Source organism: Erythrolamprus reginae, chromosome 8 (genome assembly GCF_031021105.1).
Source record: "Erythrolamprus reginae isolate rEryReg1 chromosome 8, rEryReg1.hap1, whole genome shotgun sequence".
Classification (NCBI taxonomy): Eukaryota; Metazoa; Chordata; class Lepidosauria; order Squamata; family Dipsadidae; genus Erythrolamprus; species Erythrolamprus reginae.
Genome location: NC_091957.1, coordinates 1,786,374 through 1,805,799, shown reverse-complemented (window position 1 = coordinate 1,805,799; position 19,426 = coordinate 1,786,374). Strand labels below are relative to the sequence as shown.

Genomic DNA, 19,426 nt, shown 5'->3' with positions numbered 1-19,426 from the left:
AAAGATCAGAAGCAACGTGAGAAAATATTATTTTATGGAAAGAGTAGTAGATGCTTGGAACAAACTTCCACCAGACGTGGTTGGTCATTCCACAGGAACTGAATTTAAACCTGTCTGGGAGAAACCTAGATCCATCCTAAGATAAAATGCAGGAAATAGTATCAGGGCAGACTAGATGGACCAGGAGGTCTTTTTCTGCTGTCAATCTTCTAGGTTTCTACATTTCTATGGTCCCTGTTATTCTGTTTAGCCATCAAATCAATCAAATGTGATCAGTATATCAGGGTCGTCCTGGACATAACTGTTCATTTAGTAACTAGTCAAAGTTGTGCTGGCATTAAAAATTTGTCGCAAACAATTCTGTCCAGCCGACATTTTTTATCTTTCTGGTTTCTATTCCGACGGATGTTATTGACTCCTTCGCTTACCATATAATTATCTTTACCTGTTTTGCATCCCCAAAAAAGTGTTTTTAATCATCTGCCATGTTTTGATTCTTTTCTCGATGTTGTGCGTTGTGGGTACACAATCACATGGTGATCGTCCAAATTAATACTTTTTCCAATCCGCCTGCCGCAAATACCTAAAAAAAATGAAATTAATTTCTTCCCTTTTTTCAGCTTTTTTGGGGGGATGTTGATTTTATCTTAGTATTATTTCAGCCCTGGTTTGCTCGCAGGTTAAGAGCTTGTGATTATTTGTTCCTGCGGAAGAAATCTGGTAGGTGCTTGGCATATTTAGAAAGAAAAATGAAATATACTGTGTGGAGCAAGTGCTGTTTTTTGTATTAGGATGTTCACACCCTCTGAAACCCCACCTAAGCTGGAAAATTTAATGTGGATTTCATTTATCTGGAATTAAACAACTAGCTGGTGTTTCGTAGGACGGGATACTGTCACTTCTACATTGAATGGATTATAATTCGGTGTAAAACATTATCTCCAAAACTGCAGGAAACTCCAAAAAGTTTCCAAAAACTCCAAAAGCTGCCAGGCTAGTTTTCTTAATTCAAGGGGTGTTAAATTATTATTATTAATTGGGGGAATTGGGATTTTCCTGCGACTGGATAAATTATTCAGTTCCCTGGCTTGGAATAAGATATAATTCAGACCCTGATAAGAGAGAACTGAAGCCATGGAAACAATCGTGAAAATTCACTAAATTGAGCATTTTTGCGAGGACAGCCAGCTAGGTGGATTTTCTAAAAGTCATCTAAGCCAGTGTTTCCCAACCTTGGCAACTTGAAGGTATCTGGACTTCAACTCCCAGAATTCCCCAGCCAGCGAATGCTGGCTGGGGAATTCTGGGAGTTGAAGTCCAGATACCTTCAAGTTGCCAAGGTTGGGAAACACTGATTCTAAGCTAACGTAGGAAAGTTTACCAAATGCGATTTAATGCAATGCCCTTCTTCAATTATAGGTTTTTGATCAAATCTATCAAATCGGTGTTGCTGTGTTTTAAAAGTCCAGCATGGTAGATTAAAAGCATTGCATGGAATCAGGGTTGAGTAGTTAGTTAGTTAGTTGGTTGGTTTTGGGTTTTTTTTAGCTAGTTGTCTCTTTATTTTTTTCTGGGATAGCTGTTTTCTCTGTCCTGTTCCACTGGTATTAAATGCTTCATGGGTTGGGGGTGTCCCCTATCTCTCTTTCTCAGCTCTTTCCTGAGACCGGGAGGGCCAATACAGGTAGTCCCCGATTTACGACCTTAATTGGGCCCAGCAATACAGTCACTAAGTGAGTTATCCTGTGATCAGTGACTTTTTTTAGATCATCCACCCTGCGTACACAATTTGGCGATCGTTGGGTTTCCCACCTAGCTTAAATTGTCTGGGTCACCAAAAGCTATATAATTCAGATGTGAAATTCACACCATGCATCACCCAGAACATTAAATTTATTTATTTATCTAAGGACTCAGGGCGGCATAAAAATCGGTAAATCCCAAACATACTAACTTGGTTGGGTTAAATCCAATTTATGCCACCCCCAAACACAGCATCCTCAGAAGAAACCAAGCTTAAACCTGGAAAATCAGAACCTGGTTAAATCCCAGATGCTGCCAAGTCTCAGTTTGCTTGTAACTGAAGAATTAAGGCAGCATATAGCTAATAAGGACTGAAACGAGTTTCGTTCCACCTTCTTATTTTTTGCAGGGCTACAAAAAACCTGGGAAGTTAAAGGAATTCTCGTAAAAAGGAACCACGGCCCAATCCCTAGAACAAAATTTACTCCCCCCCCCCCTTTTAATTTGTGTTCAAATTCTTATCACGTAAAGTACAAATGAAAAGAAGGAAAATTTAATGTGGGTGACCCCTATCTCTCTTTCTCAGATCTTTTCTGAGACCTGGAGGGCCGATAAAGATAGTCCCCGACTTACGACCTTAATTAAGCCCAGCAATATGGTCACTGAGTCATCCCGTGATCGACCCGATTTTATGACGTTTTTTCCTTTTGGTGATTGTCGTTCACGGTTGTTAAACCAACTCCCACCGCCGTTCAGCGAAACTCCATGGCCATGAAGCCAACTCATTGTCTGCAGCACGAATGTCTCACTTAACAACTGTGTGGCTTAGCGCCGGGCGTCCTGATTCCCGGTTATAAGCCCAAGGACTACCTGTGTGCGGTTCATCACCTGGCCGCCCTCTTTACAGTAGGCGATTCCTGGCTAACCGTCTCGCAGTTTCAAATTATCTTTATTTGTTTTGGTTTTCATCACGCTCCGGCGAGAGGTAACTTTTATTGCTGTGCAAAGAATGCAGTCCTCTTTATTTATTTGATTTCTTTGCGTTTCTTCTTCCTTCTGCTCCTCCTCTTCCTTCCTCCTTTCTTTTTAACACCTGTATTTTCTTTTGCTGGCTCAGCAACAGTCTCAGTCTTTATACTTTGACAAAGAACACATGAAGAGGCGACTAGGCAAACCCACCTATGCTGTGGAAGCTAGGGAGTACATTGTAAGTGCCGTGGATGGCCGGCGCAACCACTGATCTGTTTGCAACGTTGCAAGGGGAGGATGTGTGGGCTTAGCGCCAAGGTCCAATTCGGCCGTCAGCAAGCAAACCCCAGGAGGAGGCAAAAAGACACCCCCAAAATCTTGAGAGGATGGGGGAGCTCCAGGGCGCGTGCAGTGTTGCCTTAAAAAAAACACCATAAACATTGGAAAACACTGGCGAACGGGGAATTTAAAAAGCAAACGTGCCACTAAAGAGCCAGAATGACCACTGCAGTGAAACCCTCTTTGCTGATGTCCAGATGTCCAGAAGATGGGAGAAACAAATAACTGGCCATTTGCCAGAGTAATTGTCTGGGGTGAATGATGATGATGATGATGATGATGATGATAATGATGATGATGATAATAATAATAATAATAATAATAATAATAATAATAATAATAGTTTAGTTTAGTGTAGTTTATTTAGATTTGTATGCCACCCCTCTCCGAAGACTCGGGGTGGCTAACAACAATAAAAAAACAATGTAACAAATCTAATATTAAAAAGTAATCTAAAAAACCCCAATTTAAGAGACCAATCATACAAACAAGCATACCATGTATAAATTCTATAAGCCTAGGGGGAAGGGAGAGAATTTTTTTAATTCCCACATGCCTGACAACAGAGGTGGGTTTTAAGGAGCGTGCGGAAGGCAAGGAGGGTGGGGGCAACTCTGATATCTGGGGGGAGCTGATTCCAGAGGGTCGGGGCCGCCACAGAGAAGGCTCTTCCCCTGGGTCCCACCAAACGACATTGTTTAGTTGACGGGACCCGGAGAAGGCCAACTCTGTGGGACCTAATTGGTCAATGGGATTCGTGCGGCAGAAGGCGGTCCCGGAGATAACCTGGCCCGGTGCCATGAAGGGCTTTATAGGTCATAACCAACACTTTGAATTGTAATAATACATCTGGATTAATCGACCCCTGCCCTAAAGGAAGGATTTCCTGACAACGAGAAAAATTAATCAGTAGAACAGCTTAGCATCAGGATGCTGCAGTGATTGTAAGCAATGGTGGGTTGCTACTGGTTTGCCCCGGTTCAGGTGAATCAGTAGCAGAAGTGATGGGAGGCCCCACCCCTACCTGCCCGGATGTCACCACGGACAATCTGTGTATGCACAGGAACACCGTGTGCAGTTGTTCGCAGTTCCGAACAAGTAGCGAAGGTAAGTGAAATCCGCTACTGATCCATGCCGTTGTAACTTTGAATGGTCACTAAGCCAACGGTCTTAAAACGAGGACTACTACCTGCAATTAAATCGTGTCCTTGGTAGACTTGTTCCCACCCAGAGAACTGGACAAAGGAGTTTCACTGCAGTGGGCAGCAAGCTACGGCTCATGAATCCCATGCCAAAATTTGGCAAAATTACCTTGCCCCCAAAATATATATGTGCCTTACGAGTCACACATATATATATATTATATATATATTATATATATATTTGTTCCTTATGAGGCTCTGCCATTTTGACCTAGTCGTTCGGAATCCGCCCTCTTGCCCGCTGTAAACGAGAATCATGGTTTGCCACGTGCCAGTAATGCCAAGATCCACCGGCTTCTCCATGCACTGCCGCGTGTCTGTTATTTTGCTTGCGGCTTCCCCTCCATTGGCTCCCTCTGCTGTATCCTGACAACATGAGGCCCGGAGGGTTATTGGCCTTCTTGCAGGTGCTTGTGGGAAATCAGAGCCCGACCCAACTCCCCTTTTGCTCCGTATCCATCTCAAACAGTTGAGGGAAAAAACACTCCCCCCTTGAATAAAACGAATATAGTTGGGAAGGGTGCAGAGGAATTTTATTCTTGAATTTCTTGCTTGTGGTTATGTAGACTTTCAACCTTGGCCGCCTTGAAGACGTGTGGACTTCAACTCTCAGAATTCCCTGTGGGCCTAGGTTCAAATCCCAGGAACGGTATGGCTAGCTGATGAGAGCAAATAAGCTCAAAGTTATTTCTTCTATGACACATGCTCTTCAGCTCCCAGAATTCCTGAGCTAGCATGATTGGCTCAAGAATTCTGGGTGTTGAAGTCCACAAGTCATAGAAGGCCAACTTTGCCTACCCCTGGGCTTAGGGGAATTCTGGGAGTTGAAGTCCACTCGTCTTCAAGGGGTCAAAGCTGACAAAGGCATGATGCTGTTGCTACCACTTCTGTAACAGCAAACCGTTTCGGTTTTTTAAAAAGTCACTCTAAAGTCATTAAAATTCCAGAAGAGCTTTTTTTGGGGGGGGGGGGAGGATTTTGTATGGCATTATAGATATTTTTGCTGATAATGAAAAGGAAGGGAAACTAGCATAGATCTATTTTGAGCTTATTTGCTCTCATCAGCTAGCCATACCGTTACTGAGATTTGAACCTGCAGCAACTATATATACAGTATATGTTTTTTCTGTTGGATCAACTAGGGTAAGGGTATGGCTAGCCTCTTGCTAATAATGAAAAGGAAGGCAGACTAGTAACTGTATATATGTAACGCTCCTTCAATATACCTGGGTGATCCGACAGGGGGGGAAAAAACACTTAGCCCTTCCCTGGTACAAAGCTGAAGGGATCAGATCCTGTGGCCTAGAGGTTAATTCTCTGCCTTACAAGGCAGAAGCTGCAGGATCAAATCCCAGTAAGGGTATGGCTAGCTGATGAGGCCAGAACAAGGCAGAAATAGTGCTATCCTAGTCTCCCTTAATTTTAAAAATTCAGCAAAAAAAACATCTGATACATACGTACATACATACATACATACATACATACATACATACATACATACACACACATATAATTGTCCTGAAATGCGAGTTCCGGGTGTATTTATAAAAGAAGAGGCAACAGCCATTGCGATCTCCGGAACATTTTAAAATTTATTAAAAACTACTAAAATTACTAAGCTTTCATTAGTCCTCTACTAATGTCGTCAGAGTATTAAAATCCCCATTGAAGGGAAGGAAGGGTGTGGGCCTGTGACCCAGGCAATGAGCAATTTGAGCAGCATTATATACGATCAACTATGTCTTCAATGGGGATTTTAATACTCTGACGACATTAGTAGAGGACCAACAAAAGCTTAGTAATTTTAGTAGTTTTTCATAAATTTTAAATGTGTGTATCTCTCTGTGTGTGTGTCTCTGTGTGTGTATATATATAAAACCCGAACTCAGAACAATCTACATATATATGCATATACATATACGTGTGTGTGTGTGTGTGTGTGTGTGTGTGTGTGTGTGTGTGTTCTCGTAGATTTTCACGGGTACAGGTATAAATGTCTTGGCATACAGTAATCCCTCGCTTTTCACGGGGGATGCGTTCCAAGACCACCCGTGAAAAACGAATTCCCATGAAGTAGAGGAAAGATATTTTTTTTTAATGTATTTAAGGAGTATTTGGACTTTTAAAACCCACCCTTTGCATTAAACAGTCATTCTGTAATGTTTCTCAGCTGGAACGACATGTGATATCCTACCAGTTTCTTTAATAGAGTACAGTAGAAGAATTTTATAAATTTTTAATGGATTTAAAATTTTTCATGGATTTAATGGATTTAAGCTCCCTTTGAAAACCCGTGAAATAGCGAATCCGTGAAAGATGAACCGCGAAGTAGCGAGGGATTGCTGTATTCGGGTTTCTTGCCGTGTTTCTTCCCTCACTTTGCTCAGCAGCATTATATAAAATCAACAGTCTTCAATGGGAATTTTAACCCTCTGACGACGTTAGTAGAGAACTAACGAAAGCTTAGCTAATTTTAATAGTTTTTAAATAAATTTTAAACGTTTGGGAGATCGCAATGGCTGTTGCCTCTCCATTTATAAATACACTGGGAACATTTTTTGGACAATTCTTTCACACACACATATATATTACTTTCCGCCTTCCAAGAATCCCACTTTCTTTATCCATCAACCCTCATGCAAAGTTTTAAGAAACTCTTTGGAACCTTTTGGGCAGTCACGTTGACAGTTTAAAAGCCTCCACCGTAGATGCAATAAATATATATTAATAATATTAACACCAAAAAACACCCTCCACCACTCCTGCAAAATTGTTCTCCGTTCACCCCTTCCTCCTCCGTCTCTCTCTCTCCCTCCCCCCCCCGCCTCGTTTTGTAAGCTGTAGATAACGCTGTATATATATATATGTGTGTACGTGGTGCAGCCCTGTAGCATCTATGGAGTGACCGTTGAAAGGCAGTGGCCTTGCTGGATGGCAAAATCCGTAGCTTCGTTACTTTCCCCTGTCGATAGAGTGGCCAGCTTTGACTCATAGCGCATGCTTCTCGGAGGGATGTGGTTTTTCCTCTCCGGCAACCATCCCTCGTAGTTTTTAATAGTCTGCATGTCGCTGTCAGAGATGTGTAGTAGCCTTGTGTCTTTGTAGACGTTCACAGCTGTGGGGTGGGCTGGGACGGGACAGCAAAGGGGAGATGCCTGGATTTTGCGGGCCGGGGTTGAGCGAGAGGGACTGAGAGGCTGTTGATTGCATTTATTTAATACATACTGCTCAAAAAATAAATAAATAAATAAATAAAGGGAACACTTCGACAACAGAATACAACTCCAAGTCAATCAAACTTCTGTGTAATCAAACTGCCCACTTAGGAAGCAACAATGATGGACAATCAATGTCACCTGCTGTTGTGCACATCCAACTTTGTACAGAGCAAAGGATTCAAGGAGAATATTTCATTCCTTCAGATCTAGGATGGGTTCTTTGAGTGCTCCCTTTATTATTTTGAGCAGTGTATATGTATATATATATTATGCAAAACGCCGCGATAAAATGAGAGGTTCAACCCTCAAGAGTGGGGGGTTGCAGGTAAGTGCAGGGGGGGGACATGATAAACCTACGTTGAAGCTTGCCAGAGGAATGGATCCATGCCTTAGGTTGTTTATTTATTATTTATCTCCCACCTTTATTATTATATTTTTTTATAAACAACTCAAGATAGCAAATGCTCCTTCTTCCTCCTCTTTTTTCCCATAATAACAACACCCCTTTGAGGTGGGCTGGGCTGAGAGAAAGGAACTTTACCAAAGTTACTCAATTTTCATGCCTAAGGAAGGACTAAAACTCACCGTCTCCTGGTGATTGGTCCAAAGTCACACAAGCATCTTTCATGCTTAAGGTGGGACTAGAATTTCCATTGTCCCAGTGATTGGTCCAAAGTCACCCAGCCGGCTTTCACGCCTAAGACAGGACTAGAATTCTCCATCTCCTGGTGATTGGTCCAAAGTCACACAAGCATCTTTCATGCTTAAAAGTGGAACTAGAATTCCCAATGTCCCGATGATTGGTCCAAAGTCACCCAGCCAACTTTCATGCCTAAGCCAGGACTAGAACTCACCATCCTCAAATGATTGATCCAAAGTCACTTAGCCATCTTTCATGCCTAAAGCTGGACTACAACTCTCAGTCACCTAGCTGACATGTTAAATTGGCACAATTCAATCCAGCAAAACATAACACACCTTCCTTCTTTTTCTCACATTAACAAAGTAGACTTCCAGATTTAAGAGGAGACTACAATTCCCAGTTCCTAGTCCCAGCACTTCGCCTTTAACAAAACCAGTTCTCACAGCTTTTTAATCTTCGGGACCAATTCATGGGGATTGAGAAAACTGGAAGAAAATCTGTGTATAAAACTGAAAACCTGGCTCTTAATTCTGATGGAGTGTAGAAAGACAGGGAAGTTACCTGGGTAAAAGTAGGCAAGAATTGTTCGCTAAGCAAAAGGGGGTTAAAATCTTTTAAGTCCAGAGCAACAAGATAACATCCAGAAGAGGCTCAGCTAGATTTATAGGTTTTCAGATTGGTCTCTGGTGGGTTTAAAAAAAAAATCCATTCTGACAGTTGGATAAATTAAAATACGGTGGTGTATTATCTCGTTACATGCAAAGAAAAGGTTTGTTTATTTTTAGAGATTGGTTTACTCCCAGCATTTATTTTTAGACATTTCAGCAGGATATTATTTGACCTATTTTAAAATCCAGGACAGGAAGCCGTATTTCCGAGTCTCTTAAAAAGGTTTTACTGGCAGATAAAAGCCTTAACATTGCTCTGTTTTGAACAATGGCTGAAAAAACAAAGTCTTTAGTAACCTATCGGAATAACAACCCTTTTTTGTTTTGTTTCATTTTCTTTCACCTAAGGCTAAACTAATAATTTATATCTGTGCATTCTAGTGAGGTTTTTGTACTATAAATTAATACAAAATCTTATTTACATCTTTGGGAGAATAGGGGTGGTTTTTTTTTTAAAGTGATAGCTCCGTTGCAGTTTGAGATGGATTAGAAGAGTTTTTACATTCTTTTCAGGTCTCTCCTTCAAATTGTCTTTTTTTCTTCTTCTATTGTGCAACAAACTCCAGTTTTGAATGTCCTGATTGTCAAACTGGAATTTTGCAGAATAAGAATAGCATCATGAAGGAAATTGGAAGGAATGAGAGATACTGAGATGTTTAATTTCCTCCTTTCCTGCCTAGAAACTAAACAGAAAATGAATTAAACAGTTGTCACTGCCACTTAATAATTTTCTTTCTTTCTTTCTTTCTTTTTCTTTGTTTCTTTCCTTCCTTCCCTTGCTACCTCCTTCTCTCATTCCTTTTCTTCTCTCCCTTCTTCCTTCCTTTCCCTTTCCCCTTCCTTCCCTCCCTCCTTCCTTTCCCTTTGTTCCCTTCCTTTCTTCCTCTCTCCCTCCCTCCCTCCTTCTTTCCCTCCCTTCCCCTTTTCCCTCCCTCCCTTCCTTCCTCTTTCCCGTCCTCCCTCCCTCCTTCTTTCTTCTTTTATTTATTCAATTTCTATAGCTGCCCATCTTAGCCCAGGTCACTCTGGTCAGCAAACCGGACCCTAATAATTAAAGCCATAAAAATACCAAAATGGGTACAAATCATAAATAACTACATGTAAAAAGTTGGCAAACTTTAAAAAAAAAAAAAAGCTAAAGAGATCTAAATCAGAAGCAGTTGACTTTGCATTATTCATCCACTTTTAAATCGCCTTTTGAGACTGGTTAGCAGGAGGAAAAAATAACAAGCCTGAATTTGTATCTTTAGGCAACGGGGAGACCAAAGGCAAATATTGGGGTTTTTTCGCCCCTTTACGATCTTGTGAACCTTTGCAAAGTTGTGTGAAAAGCAGTGTCCCATTTGCACAAGCTGAACAAATTCTGTGTGTCCAGTTCGTTCGCATCGTTTTTTTAAAATTACTTGCCGTTTCGAGCTTGGCCTCCTTTTTCTGATACGTTCTTTTCTTTCTCTCTCTCTTTTTCCCACCCTTCTCCATCCTTCTCCGTTTTAAATGCGAAGCTTTCCCTGAAGCTGGTAAGCACCATCCCAGCATGTATATATATATATATGTATATATATTATAAAATCGCCGTTTTATATCTCTGTGTGACTTGTGTAGCCTATCCAAACAGCCACGTTGAAAAATGATTATTACTTTTTTGTGCGTGTTTGCGTCTTTTGAGTGTGTTTATTTGTGTTTTTCCTTTCTTTTGGCCTTTATCAGATAACTTTGAATATGCAAGTCTGGAATCTAATGGAGGTGACGCCATTTTCATGCTGCTAATGAACTACTAAGAATTAACTTGTAGAGTTTCAGTCTAATTAGAAGGCTTTCAGAAAGCCCGGTGTGATGCAGGCTGTAAAAAAATAAACAAGCCCCATAAATAATAGGCTTGTCATTCTGAACTGACAGACGGGCCTTGAAACAGATTTAAAATAATTTAATTTTGGGTTAAAAAGAGGCTTTTCTCCATCCACAGGTGGAGAAAACTAAGTGTTGAACTCAATAAACAACAGAGAAAAGTCTGGCCAATTCATGATGTCTTATTAAAAAATAAGATGTCTTATTAAAAAATAAACAATGCTCCCAAATTAAAGAAAATTTAGGATAGCAAGTTTTGGGAGTTCTTTACAAATTGCAAGAAGATTGTGGTTAGTTCAAGGTTTGCTTCTCCTACAAAGGAATCGGTCACTATCCCAAATTGGCAACATACTGAAAAAACATCCATCTGCTATTCCCCCCCCAAAAAAAATAAAAATATGTGGTATCACTTTCACTGCTAAAAGGTTTTCCTCCTAGTTGAAGCAGCCAGCTGTCCAGAAAATATTCAATATATTTGATACTTGTGTAATGGAATATCGGCCTGTTGGGGCTTGCTGGCAAAGCAGCACAAAACTTCTACATTGTCCATTGCTGGTATAGATAGCCCTCAACTTACAACCAGAACATCTGTATGCTAAGCAAAGTGGTCATTTAGTGAAATATTTCTGAATTTAATGACCTTTTTTCTTTTAATTCCTACCAGAAATCTTTAAACTAGGGACTAAAATATCTCTAGAAGTTTTCGGCAAGTTAAAGCAAGCTGATAAAATACGACTGGTTTTTTTTAATCACACCATTTTATTCCAATTTGTACATTTGATTCTTCTGAAGTAAAATTGCCCTAAAGTAGAAGTCAAACCGGATGAGACTTTCATAGTATCACATCACTTTTCAATCAAATGACCACGGGCTCTGCAACTATCATAAATACACTTAGGATTAAAGAGAACTCTATTCGTTCCAAAATTAACCCCCACCCAAAAGTAAACCCTACCCAAAAGATCCTCAGAAATATATACATTGGTCATCCTTGATTTAAAAAAAAAATCTTCTCTGTCCTTCATTGAGTTCAGCAGTAATGATTACAACTGGACTATACAGATGCTGTTGCAATCTTTGTTATCCGTTTGCCTTGGCTAATTTGCCAACTACGGGGTTTTTTGCAGCCTTTCACGCAAAAGTTCCTCAAACTAACTAACGCTTTTTAATCCCTTCCCAGCAAAATTTCAACCAAACCGTTTAAAAGAATAACTCCATTTAATTCCAAAGAAACCTGGGGCTGGTGACAAGGGATTATTATTCACTTGGAGACTCATCATACATTCTAGCGCAAATAGATTCACGGTGAATAAGTTGGTGGGTCAGATTTGACGCTACAGGTAGTCCTCGATTTACAAAACACAATGGAGCCCCAATTTCCCATCGCTAAGTGAGACAGTTGTTAAGTAAGTTTTGTCCTATTTTATGACCTTCCTTGCAGTGGTTGTTAAGTGAATCACTGCAGTTGTTAAGTTAGAAACCCACAATTAATTTAATTTAATTTACAGTGGTACCTCTACCTAAGAACGCCTCTACTTACGAACTTTTCTAGATAAGAATCGGGTGTTCTAGATTTTTTTGTCTCTTCTCAAGAACCATTTTCCACTTACAAACCCGAGCCTCCAAAACTGTAACCGGAAAAGGCAGAGAGAAGCCCCCGTGGGGCCTCTCTAGGAATCTCCTGGGAGGAAACAGGGCCGGAAAAGGTGTGGAGAAGCCTCCGTGGGGCCTCTCTAGGAATCTCCTGGGAGGAAAGAAGGCCGGAAAAGGCAGGGAGAAGCCTCCGTGGGGCCTCTCTAGTAATCTCCTGGGAGGAAACAGGGCCGGAAAAGGCGGGGAGAAGCCTCCGTGGGGCCTCTCTAGGAATCTCCTGGGAGGAAAGAAGGCCGGAAAAGGCAGGGAGAAGCCTCTGTGGGGCCTCTCTAGGAATCTCCTGGGAGGAAACAGGGCCGGAAAAGGCAGGGAGAAGTCTCCGTGGGGCCTCTCTAGCAATCTCCTGGGAGGAAACAGGGCTGGAAAAGGCGGGGAGAAGCCTCCGTGGGGCCTCTCTAGGAATCTCCGAACAACCACGGCAATCCCTCCATAGACCTTTGCTCATTTGGTAACCAGAAGGGCTTCCATTCCGCGTGAGAAAATTCAAAGCAATATAACCAGTATAAAACCTTCTTCCTTTCCATGGAAGGATGATGAAAGAAATATTAAACATTTCTTTGCAGGGGGGGGGGGGATGAACCGTGCGGGAAAAGTTGGTGAAAAGCAAAATGAACCAGATCTTCTATCTGGAAATCCGAAACCAAGTTTTATCCCCAGCCCAGGTTTTCATCCACCTCCCAGCAAACTTTCCTTTCCAGAAAATAGCTTGTTTTCTGCTTAATCCGACCCCGAAGGCTTGTAAAACTCATGGCGATTCCACTTCAATCGTGCCTTCGCCTCTGCGGAAGTGGTCCCCGAATTATAACTGTTCGTTCAGTGACCGTTTGAAGTGGTCATTCATAGGTTTTCCCCAGAGCAAAGTGACTTAAAAGGAGAGACGTGTTGTGAAAGAAAACAAAAAAAGAACTTTGTTTTTTCCCCAGACAAGTGTTATGAAGTTGGTTGCATAAATTTAATTAAAGGAAGCTTTTGTCCAATGCAGCTCCCTTCATCCATAACCAAACCTCTTTTTTCCTTCCCGTTTCTCACCCGACCTCCTCCTAAATTAAACCTTAGATTAATCTAGCCGCTCTCTGCATCCGATGAAAGGAGCTGTGGTTTTACAAAAGCTTGAAGCCTTTTTGGTAAAATTAGCTATTCGCGAAAGATGCCCCCGGGTTTTTCTTCGTCTTATAAATAAAGAAGAAGAAGAAAAACCTGGAGGCATCTTTGGTGAATAAATATATTTTTAGAGAGTTAAGAGCCCGGGAACCCCCTGTGATTGGCTGTTCAACAGCCAATCCGCTGCCTTTTTAAAGAAATGCTTTTAAGTCTGCCAAGACAACACCTTTTGATGGCTAATTGGGTCGGAATATTGCTGTAGAGGCAGATGAAATTCCCAGGTGTAACGGGGTTTCATCCCGATCGAGAGATTTCATTTTCCCTCTTTTTCTCCTTTTTTTCCCCATGTTTCCTGCAAACCTCAGGGAGGAGGACCGGAAGATTATAGTAACCTTCCCCCGGAGCAACGTAGAAAGAAACTCCAGCAAAAAGTGGATGAGATCAACAAGGATATTCAGAAAGAGCTGGATCAAAGGTAGATCCAACAAAGAGTGCATGGAAGAGCCACAAAGATGATTGGTGGGGCTGGAGGCTAAAACATAGGAAGAACTTTTGCAGGGACCGTGTGGGTATGTCTACTCTAATGAAAATAGCAATAGCAATTAGACTTATAGACCGCTTCATACTGCTTTTACAGCCTTCTCTAAGCGGTTTGCAGAATCAGCCTCTTGCCCCCAACAGTCTGAATCCCCATTTGACCCACCTGGGAAGGATGGAAGGCTGAGACAACCGGAAGGAAGGAAGGAAGGAAGGAAGGAAGGAAGGAAGGAAGGAAGGAAGGAAGGAATAGCAATACCACTGAGACTTATATACCGCTTCATAGTGCTTTTACAGCCTTCTCTAAGCAGTTTACATAGAAACATAGAAGTCTGACGGCAGAATCAGCCTCTTGCCCCCAACAGTCTGGGTCCACATTTTACCCACCTTGGAAGGAAGGAAGGAAGAAGGGAGGGAGGGAGGAAAGGAATGAAGAAGGGAGGGAGGGAAGGAAGGAAAGAAGGGAGGGAGGGAGGGAGGGAAGGAAGGAAGAAGGGAGGGAGGAAAGAAAGGAAGGAAGAAAGGAAGGAAGGAAGGAAGAAGGAAGGGAGAAAAGGAAGGAAGGAAGGAAGAAGGGAGGGAGAAAAGGAAGGACAATAGCATTTAGACTTATATGCCGCTTCTTAGTGTTCTTACAGCCCTCTCTAAACAGTTTACAGAATCAGCCTCTTGCCCCGAACAATCTGGGTCCTCATTTGACCTCTCCTCGGGAAAAAAAACTAGCAGCCTTTGGTCATGGGGGTGTTTAGGCTCCAAATGGATGAGTACAGATATTCCAAGTCCTGAAGAGATGTTGAGGGTGGTTTTAGGTTCGTGACTTGATGGTGGTTCTACCCTCTTTCCTTCACAGGGAGGCCTTAACGAAAATGAAAGACGTCTACGTCAAGAACCCTCAAATGGGGGACGCAGCGAGCGTGGACACTAAGTTAGCTGAACTCGGACAAAACTTGGAGAAGCTGAGGCTGGAAGTACAGAAATTTGAGGTAGGGAGTTCAGCGAGAATCAGTTACTGCTGCAGGTGGACTTCAATTCCCAGAATTCCCCACCCATCCTGCTTTACGATGGGTGTAGTTCAACTCCCAGAATCCCCCAGCCAGCCTGCTTTAAGATGGGTGGACTTCAATTCCTAGAATTCCCCAGACGAGGAGGAAAGAGACCTCCTCTTGCTTAGCCACTCCTGCCTTCTAGCAGCCCTGCGCGCCCTAGGTTCAAGGAAAGGCTCCTCCTTTTTTCCTGAGTCACTCATGTGCACCTCGGGAGATATAGAAGGCTCCGGTTGGCTTTCAAACTCTGACAACAAATCCTCTCCAACCTCGCTATTGGACTCAGGTGCCAAGTGTACAGGCCCAAGGTACTGCACCACAACCGCCTCTCAATACTCGGGATACGTGACCAGTTACATGGGACGTGGACAGACCACAACACTCCTATCTCCCAAGAGTATTAAAATCCCTCATTTTCCTTCCTTCTCTACTTCAGGGCTGGTTAGCAGAGGTGGAAGGTCGGTTACCTGTCCGGACGGAGGTGATGCGCCGGCAGAGTGGAGCATACGAGCCCCAGAGTAACACATTGACCGTCACCAACTGCGTTCAAGACCGAGAGAGGTACAGTACCTGTACTGTCCTGGGGAATCCATGAATGGCAAAGGTCTGGGGCGTGGCTCTCTCAGATGCCAACCTTGCAACCTCACCTGCCCTCAAAAGAAAGCATTCCCAGCCTTCTCTGTGGCGGCCCCGGCCCTCTGGAACCAACTCCCCCCAGAGATTAGAATTGCCCCCACCCTCCTTGCCTTTCGAAAGCTGCTTAAAACCCACCTCTGCTGCCAGGCATGGGGGAATTGAGATACGCTTTCCCCCTAGGCCTTCACAATTTTATGCACGGTATGTATGTATGTATGTTTGGTTTTTTATATTAATGGGTTTTTAACTGTTTTTAGTATTGGATTTTGTTATATACTGTTTTATTGCTGTTGTTAGCCGCCCCGAGTCTGTGGAGAGGGGCGGCATACAAATCCAATAAATAAATAAATAAACAAACAATAAATAAATAAATAAATAAATAACACACACATAAACATGCTATATACATATACAAAAATGTATGTATGTATGTATGTATGTATGTATGTATGTATGTATGTATGTAAGGGAGACTAGAATTGATCTATTTCGAGGTTGTTTCCTCTCATCAGCTAGCCATACGCTCACTGGGATTTGAACCTATATACATATAACCTGCCGGCGCCTCCTCCCTTCTCCTCTCCAGCCAACCCGAGCGTTTGCTATAGTGGTTGCCTTCCTTTTTCCTCTTCCTGTCTTGAGCAGTCCCGATGGCGGTTACACAGAGGAACCCAGCCAGGAGAGTGAGATGAAAACGCCGACGACGGAATTTGATGATGAATTTGATGACGAGGAACCCTTACCCACCATCGGCACTTGCAAGGCTCTGTACACCTTTGACGGTAAGGGAGGAATTCTCCAAAGGGGACCCAGAAACCTCTGGTGAAAGATTCTTGCACGCCCTGGAAATCTACTTCCCTTGCCATAGAGTCTCTTCCTAGCATGCCATTTTCCTCTGCTGACCGGAAATCCAGTTCTCTCTCTCTCTCTCTCTCTCTCATACACACACGCATGCACACCAGAGTCTCCTCCTAGCACAATGCCCTTTTTCTTCTGCTGACCGGAAGTCCATTTCCCCCACCATAGAGTCTCCTCCTAGCACAACATCCTTTTTCTCTGCCGACCAGAAGAGTCCGGTTCCCCCACTATAGAGTCCCCTCCTATCACAATATCCCTTTTCCTGTGCTGACAGGAAGAGTCGATTTCCCCCACCATAGAGTCCCCTCCTAGCACAACATCCTTTATCTTCTGCTGACTGGAAGTCTGGTGTTCCCCCACCATAGAGTCTCTTCCTAGTGCGGCGTCCTTTTTCCTCTACCTGTCCTAACCGAAAGCCCCATCAATTGTGGAGCCAACTGGCAAGAGGGAGCCGCAGCAAAGGGATGAATGAGCCGCATGTGGCTCCAGAGCCACAGATTGCTGACTCCTGGTCTAAGTGCTCAATTTTCTGCCTCTTTAGGGCAGGATTGACCCTGATGCAGAGGATGTGACGGAATTTAGAGGTGGGGGTTTTTGTGACTCACTTGTCCTAACCCACATTGGCTTCTCCCTTCCAGGACAGAATGAAGGAACCATTTCTGTGACGGAAGGAGAAACTCTGTTTGTCATAGAGGAAGACAAAGGAGACGGATGGACTCGCATCCGGAGGAACGAAGATGAGGAAGGCTACGTCCCCACGTCTTACGTTGAGGTCTTTTTGGAGAAGAATGCCAAAGGTAACATACAGGCAGTCCTCAGCTGACGACCACAGTTAAATCCGAAACCTCCTTTGCAAAGCGAGATGGTTGTTAACTGAATTTAATTGATCGGATAATTGATAGGTCAATTGATTGATTAATGAATTGATTGATTGGTTAATTGGTTGATTAGTTAATTGATAGGTCAATTGATTGATTAATGAATTGATTGATTAGTTAATTGGTTGATTAGTTAATGGATAGGTCAATTGATTGATTAATGAATTGTTTGATTGGTTAATTGGTTGATTGATAGGTCGATTGATTGATTAATGAATTGATTGATTGATTGGTTAATTGGTTAATTGATCCGTTAATTGATTGGTCAATTGATTAGTTGATTACAGTGTAAAAAATGGTCCTAGGTCCCTTTTCCCAGCCTTGCCGTATCTTTGAATGGACACTAAATGATCTCTTGTAAGACAAGGACTTACTTTTATCCTTTGTATCTTTCTGTTTTCGTTTGCTTAGTTTTAGATTCCTAAAGGCAAAAAAAAAGAAGAAAACCACACATCGTCAAAGGCTGTGACAAGAGCCTCGGGACGAGCTGGGCCCATGGGAGAACGAAACGGACGATTGGATTTTACGATTATTTTGAAACGCGTGTCCCGTTTTTTGAAACCACTTCTGGCGCTGGTGAGCTTGGGAAGGAGAAGTTAAGGAATTTCAAAAGTCCTCCATGGAAGGAGAATTAAAGCTCCCCGCTCTAAAACTGTCCTTCAAGCTCATCCTTCATTGCTTCTTAACGTTCACCTGCCTTTGAGCCGTGGCACCGACGGATCCACCTTTGATTGGGTTCAAGAGATCTCCACCACTGGATCCAAACTGTGGAATCCTCCCTCTTCTTCCTTTCCTCCTCCAGCGACGGGATGGAATCGGCTGATCACACGGTTTCCCTTCCTCGCCTCTTTTTCTCCTCGTCCCTCAAAGGATTTTGTAAACAGGTCCCCTACACAGAAGATGAAAACCAGGGGGACTTTCCCTAGCTGGGGTCTTTGAAACCAAGTTATTAGATGGAGGGTCTGACCGCTAGATAGAAACTAAGCTTTGTCGCCAAATCTGACATTGTATGTTTGGTTCGCGGCTAATTCATGGGCCTAAGGCTCAAATAATTTTTGTTTTAAGGCAGCAGATGTATTGACCCTTGGCTAGGAGTGGGTGGGCTTTTGAGGAGAAAATGGAGGAGTGGAAAGGATTTCCCATGGTGGTCAAAGAAGGAGATGGAAACGTTTCCCATTGGGAGTCCATTGGCCATGTTGAGAAATGACTTCCATGTCCATTGGTTAGGTTGACCAACCTTCCTTGAGGACCCTAGATTGGAAAAGACTTATAGAAGTCGGGCAAGGGGTTTCCTGTTCCACTTTCTCCAGGGGAGAAGGCGAAGGGTGTTCCATCTCAGTTGGGTGAGTGGTTGGGCTTGGTGTGTCTCACACCATGGTGTGGTAGAGGGACTCCATTTCTCCATCTGTTCATCACACCCAGATCCAAAGGAGGCTCCTTGGAAGGAGAACAAGCTTCCAAGAGCAGAGACTCATATGGAGTCATAGAAAGGACCTCTTTTGGCCATGGGTTGCTCCTTGGGTGGCTTGTGACATCACTTCAATTTAGCCTGGCTAATTTTGAGGGGCGTTACTTCCAAACCAGCCCAGGAGAAATTTAACTTAAGATTTGCATCATGATGGTCTGGGTTGGTCCAGGGTTAGTGGAGAAGCCATGGTTTGAGAGCAAAATACCTCCCCTAACCAAGGTATATATACTGCTCAAAGAAATAAATAAATAAACACACCAAATAACACATCCTACATCTGAATGAATGAAATATTCCCATTGAATACTTTGTTCTGTACAAAGTTGAATGTGCACAACAACCTGTGAAATTGATTGTCCATCAGTGTTGCTTCCTAATATAACTCCCAGTCAATCAAACGTCTGTGAAATCAAACTGTCTAAGTTTGATTTCACAGACGTTTGATTGACTTGGAGTTATATTGTGTTGTTTAAGGGTTCCCTTTGGTTTTTTTGAGCAGTGTATATTGAAGTAGAGTCTGAGCGTTATGTATAAATGAAGCTGCAGACTTTGGCAATCGATGGGGAGCCCAAGGCGTGCCTTGCCCAGACCAAACACCCTCTTTTGGACCTGGGTTCAAGCAGTT

General features: G+C 42.7%; 1 protein-coding gene across 11 annotated transcripts in view; it reads left to right on the top strand.

Annotated features, from left to right (window-relative positions):
- FNBP1 (formin binding protein 1) overlaps positions 1–19,068 on the top strand; it is an 83,223-nt gene extending 64,155 nt beyond the window's left edge. For 3 of the 11 annotated variants that reach the window (XM_070758639.1, XM_070758647.1, XM_070758643.1), the window contains 7 exons: positions 10,285–10,299; positions 13,747–13,856; positions 14,769–14,901; positions 15,398–15,522; positions 16,243–16,379; positions 17,094–17,252; positions 17,745–19,068. In XM_070758639.1, the coding sequence (XP_070614740.1) occupies positions 10,285–10,299; positions 13,747–13,856; positions 14,769–14,901; positions 15,398–15,522; positions 16,243–16,379; positions 17,094–17,252; positions 17,745–17,758 (693 nt within the window). In that variant the 3' untranslated portion in view covers positions 17,759–19,068. Of the gene's footprint in view, positions 1–10,284; positions 10,300–13,746; positions 13,857–14,768; positions 14,902–15,397; positions 15,523–16,239; positions 16,380–17,093; positions 17,253–17,744 lie in introns of all 11 variants that reach the window. The other 8 variants (XM_070758638.1, XM_070758646.1, XM_070758642.1 and 5 more) reach the window with 3 other exon arrangements.
- Positions 19,069–19,426: the final 358 nt, after the last annotated feature.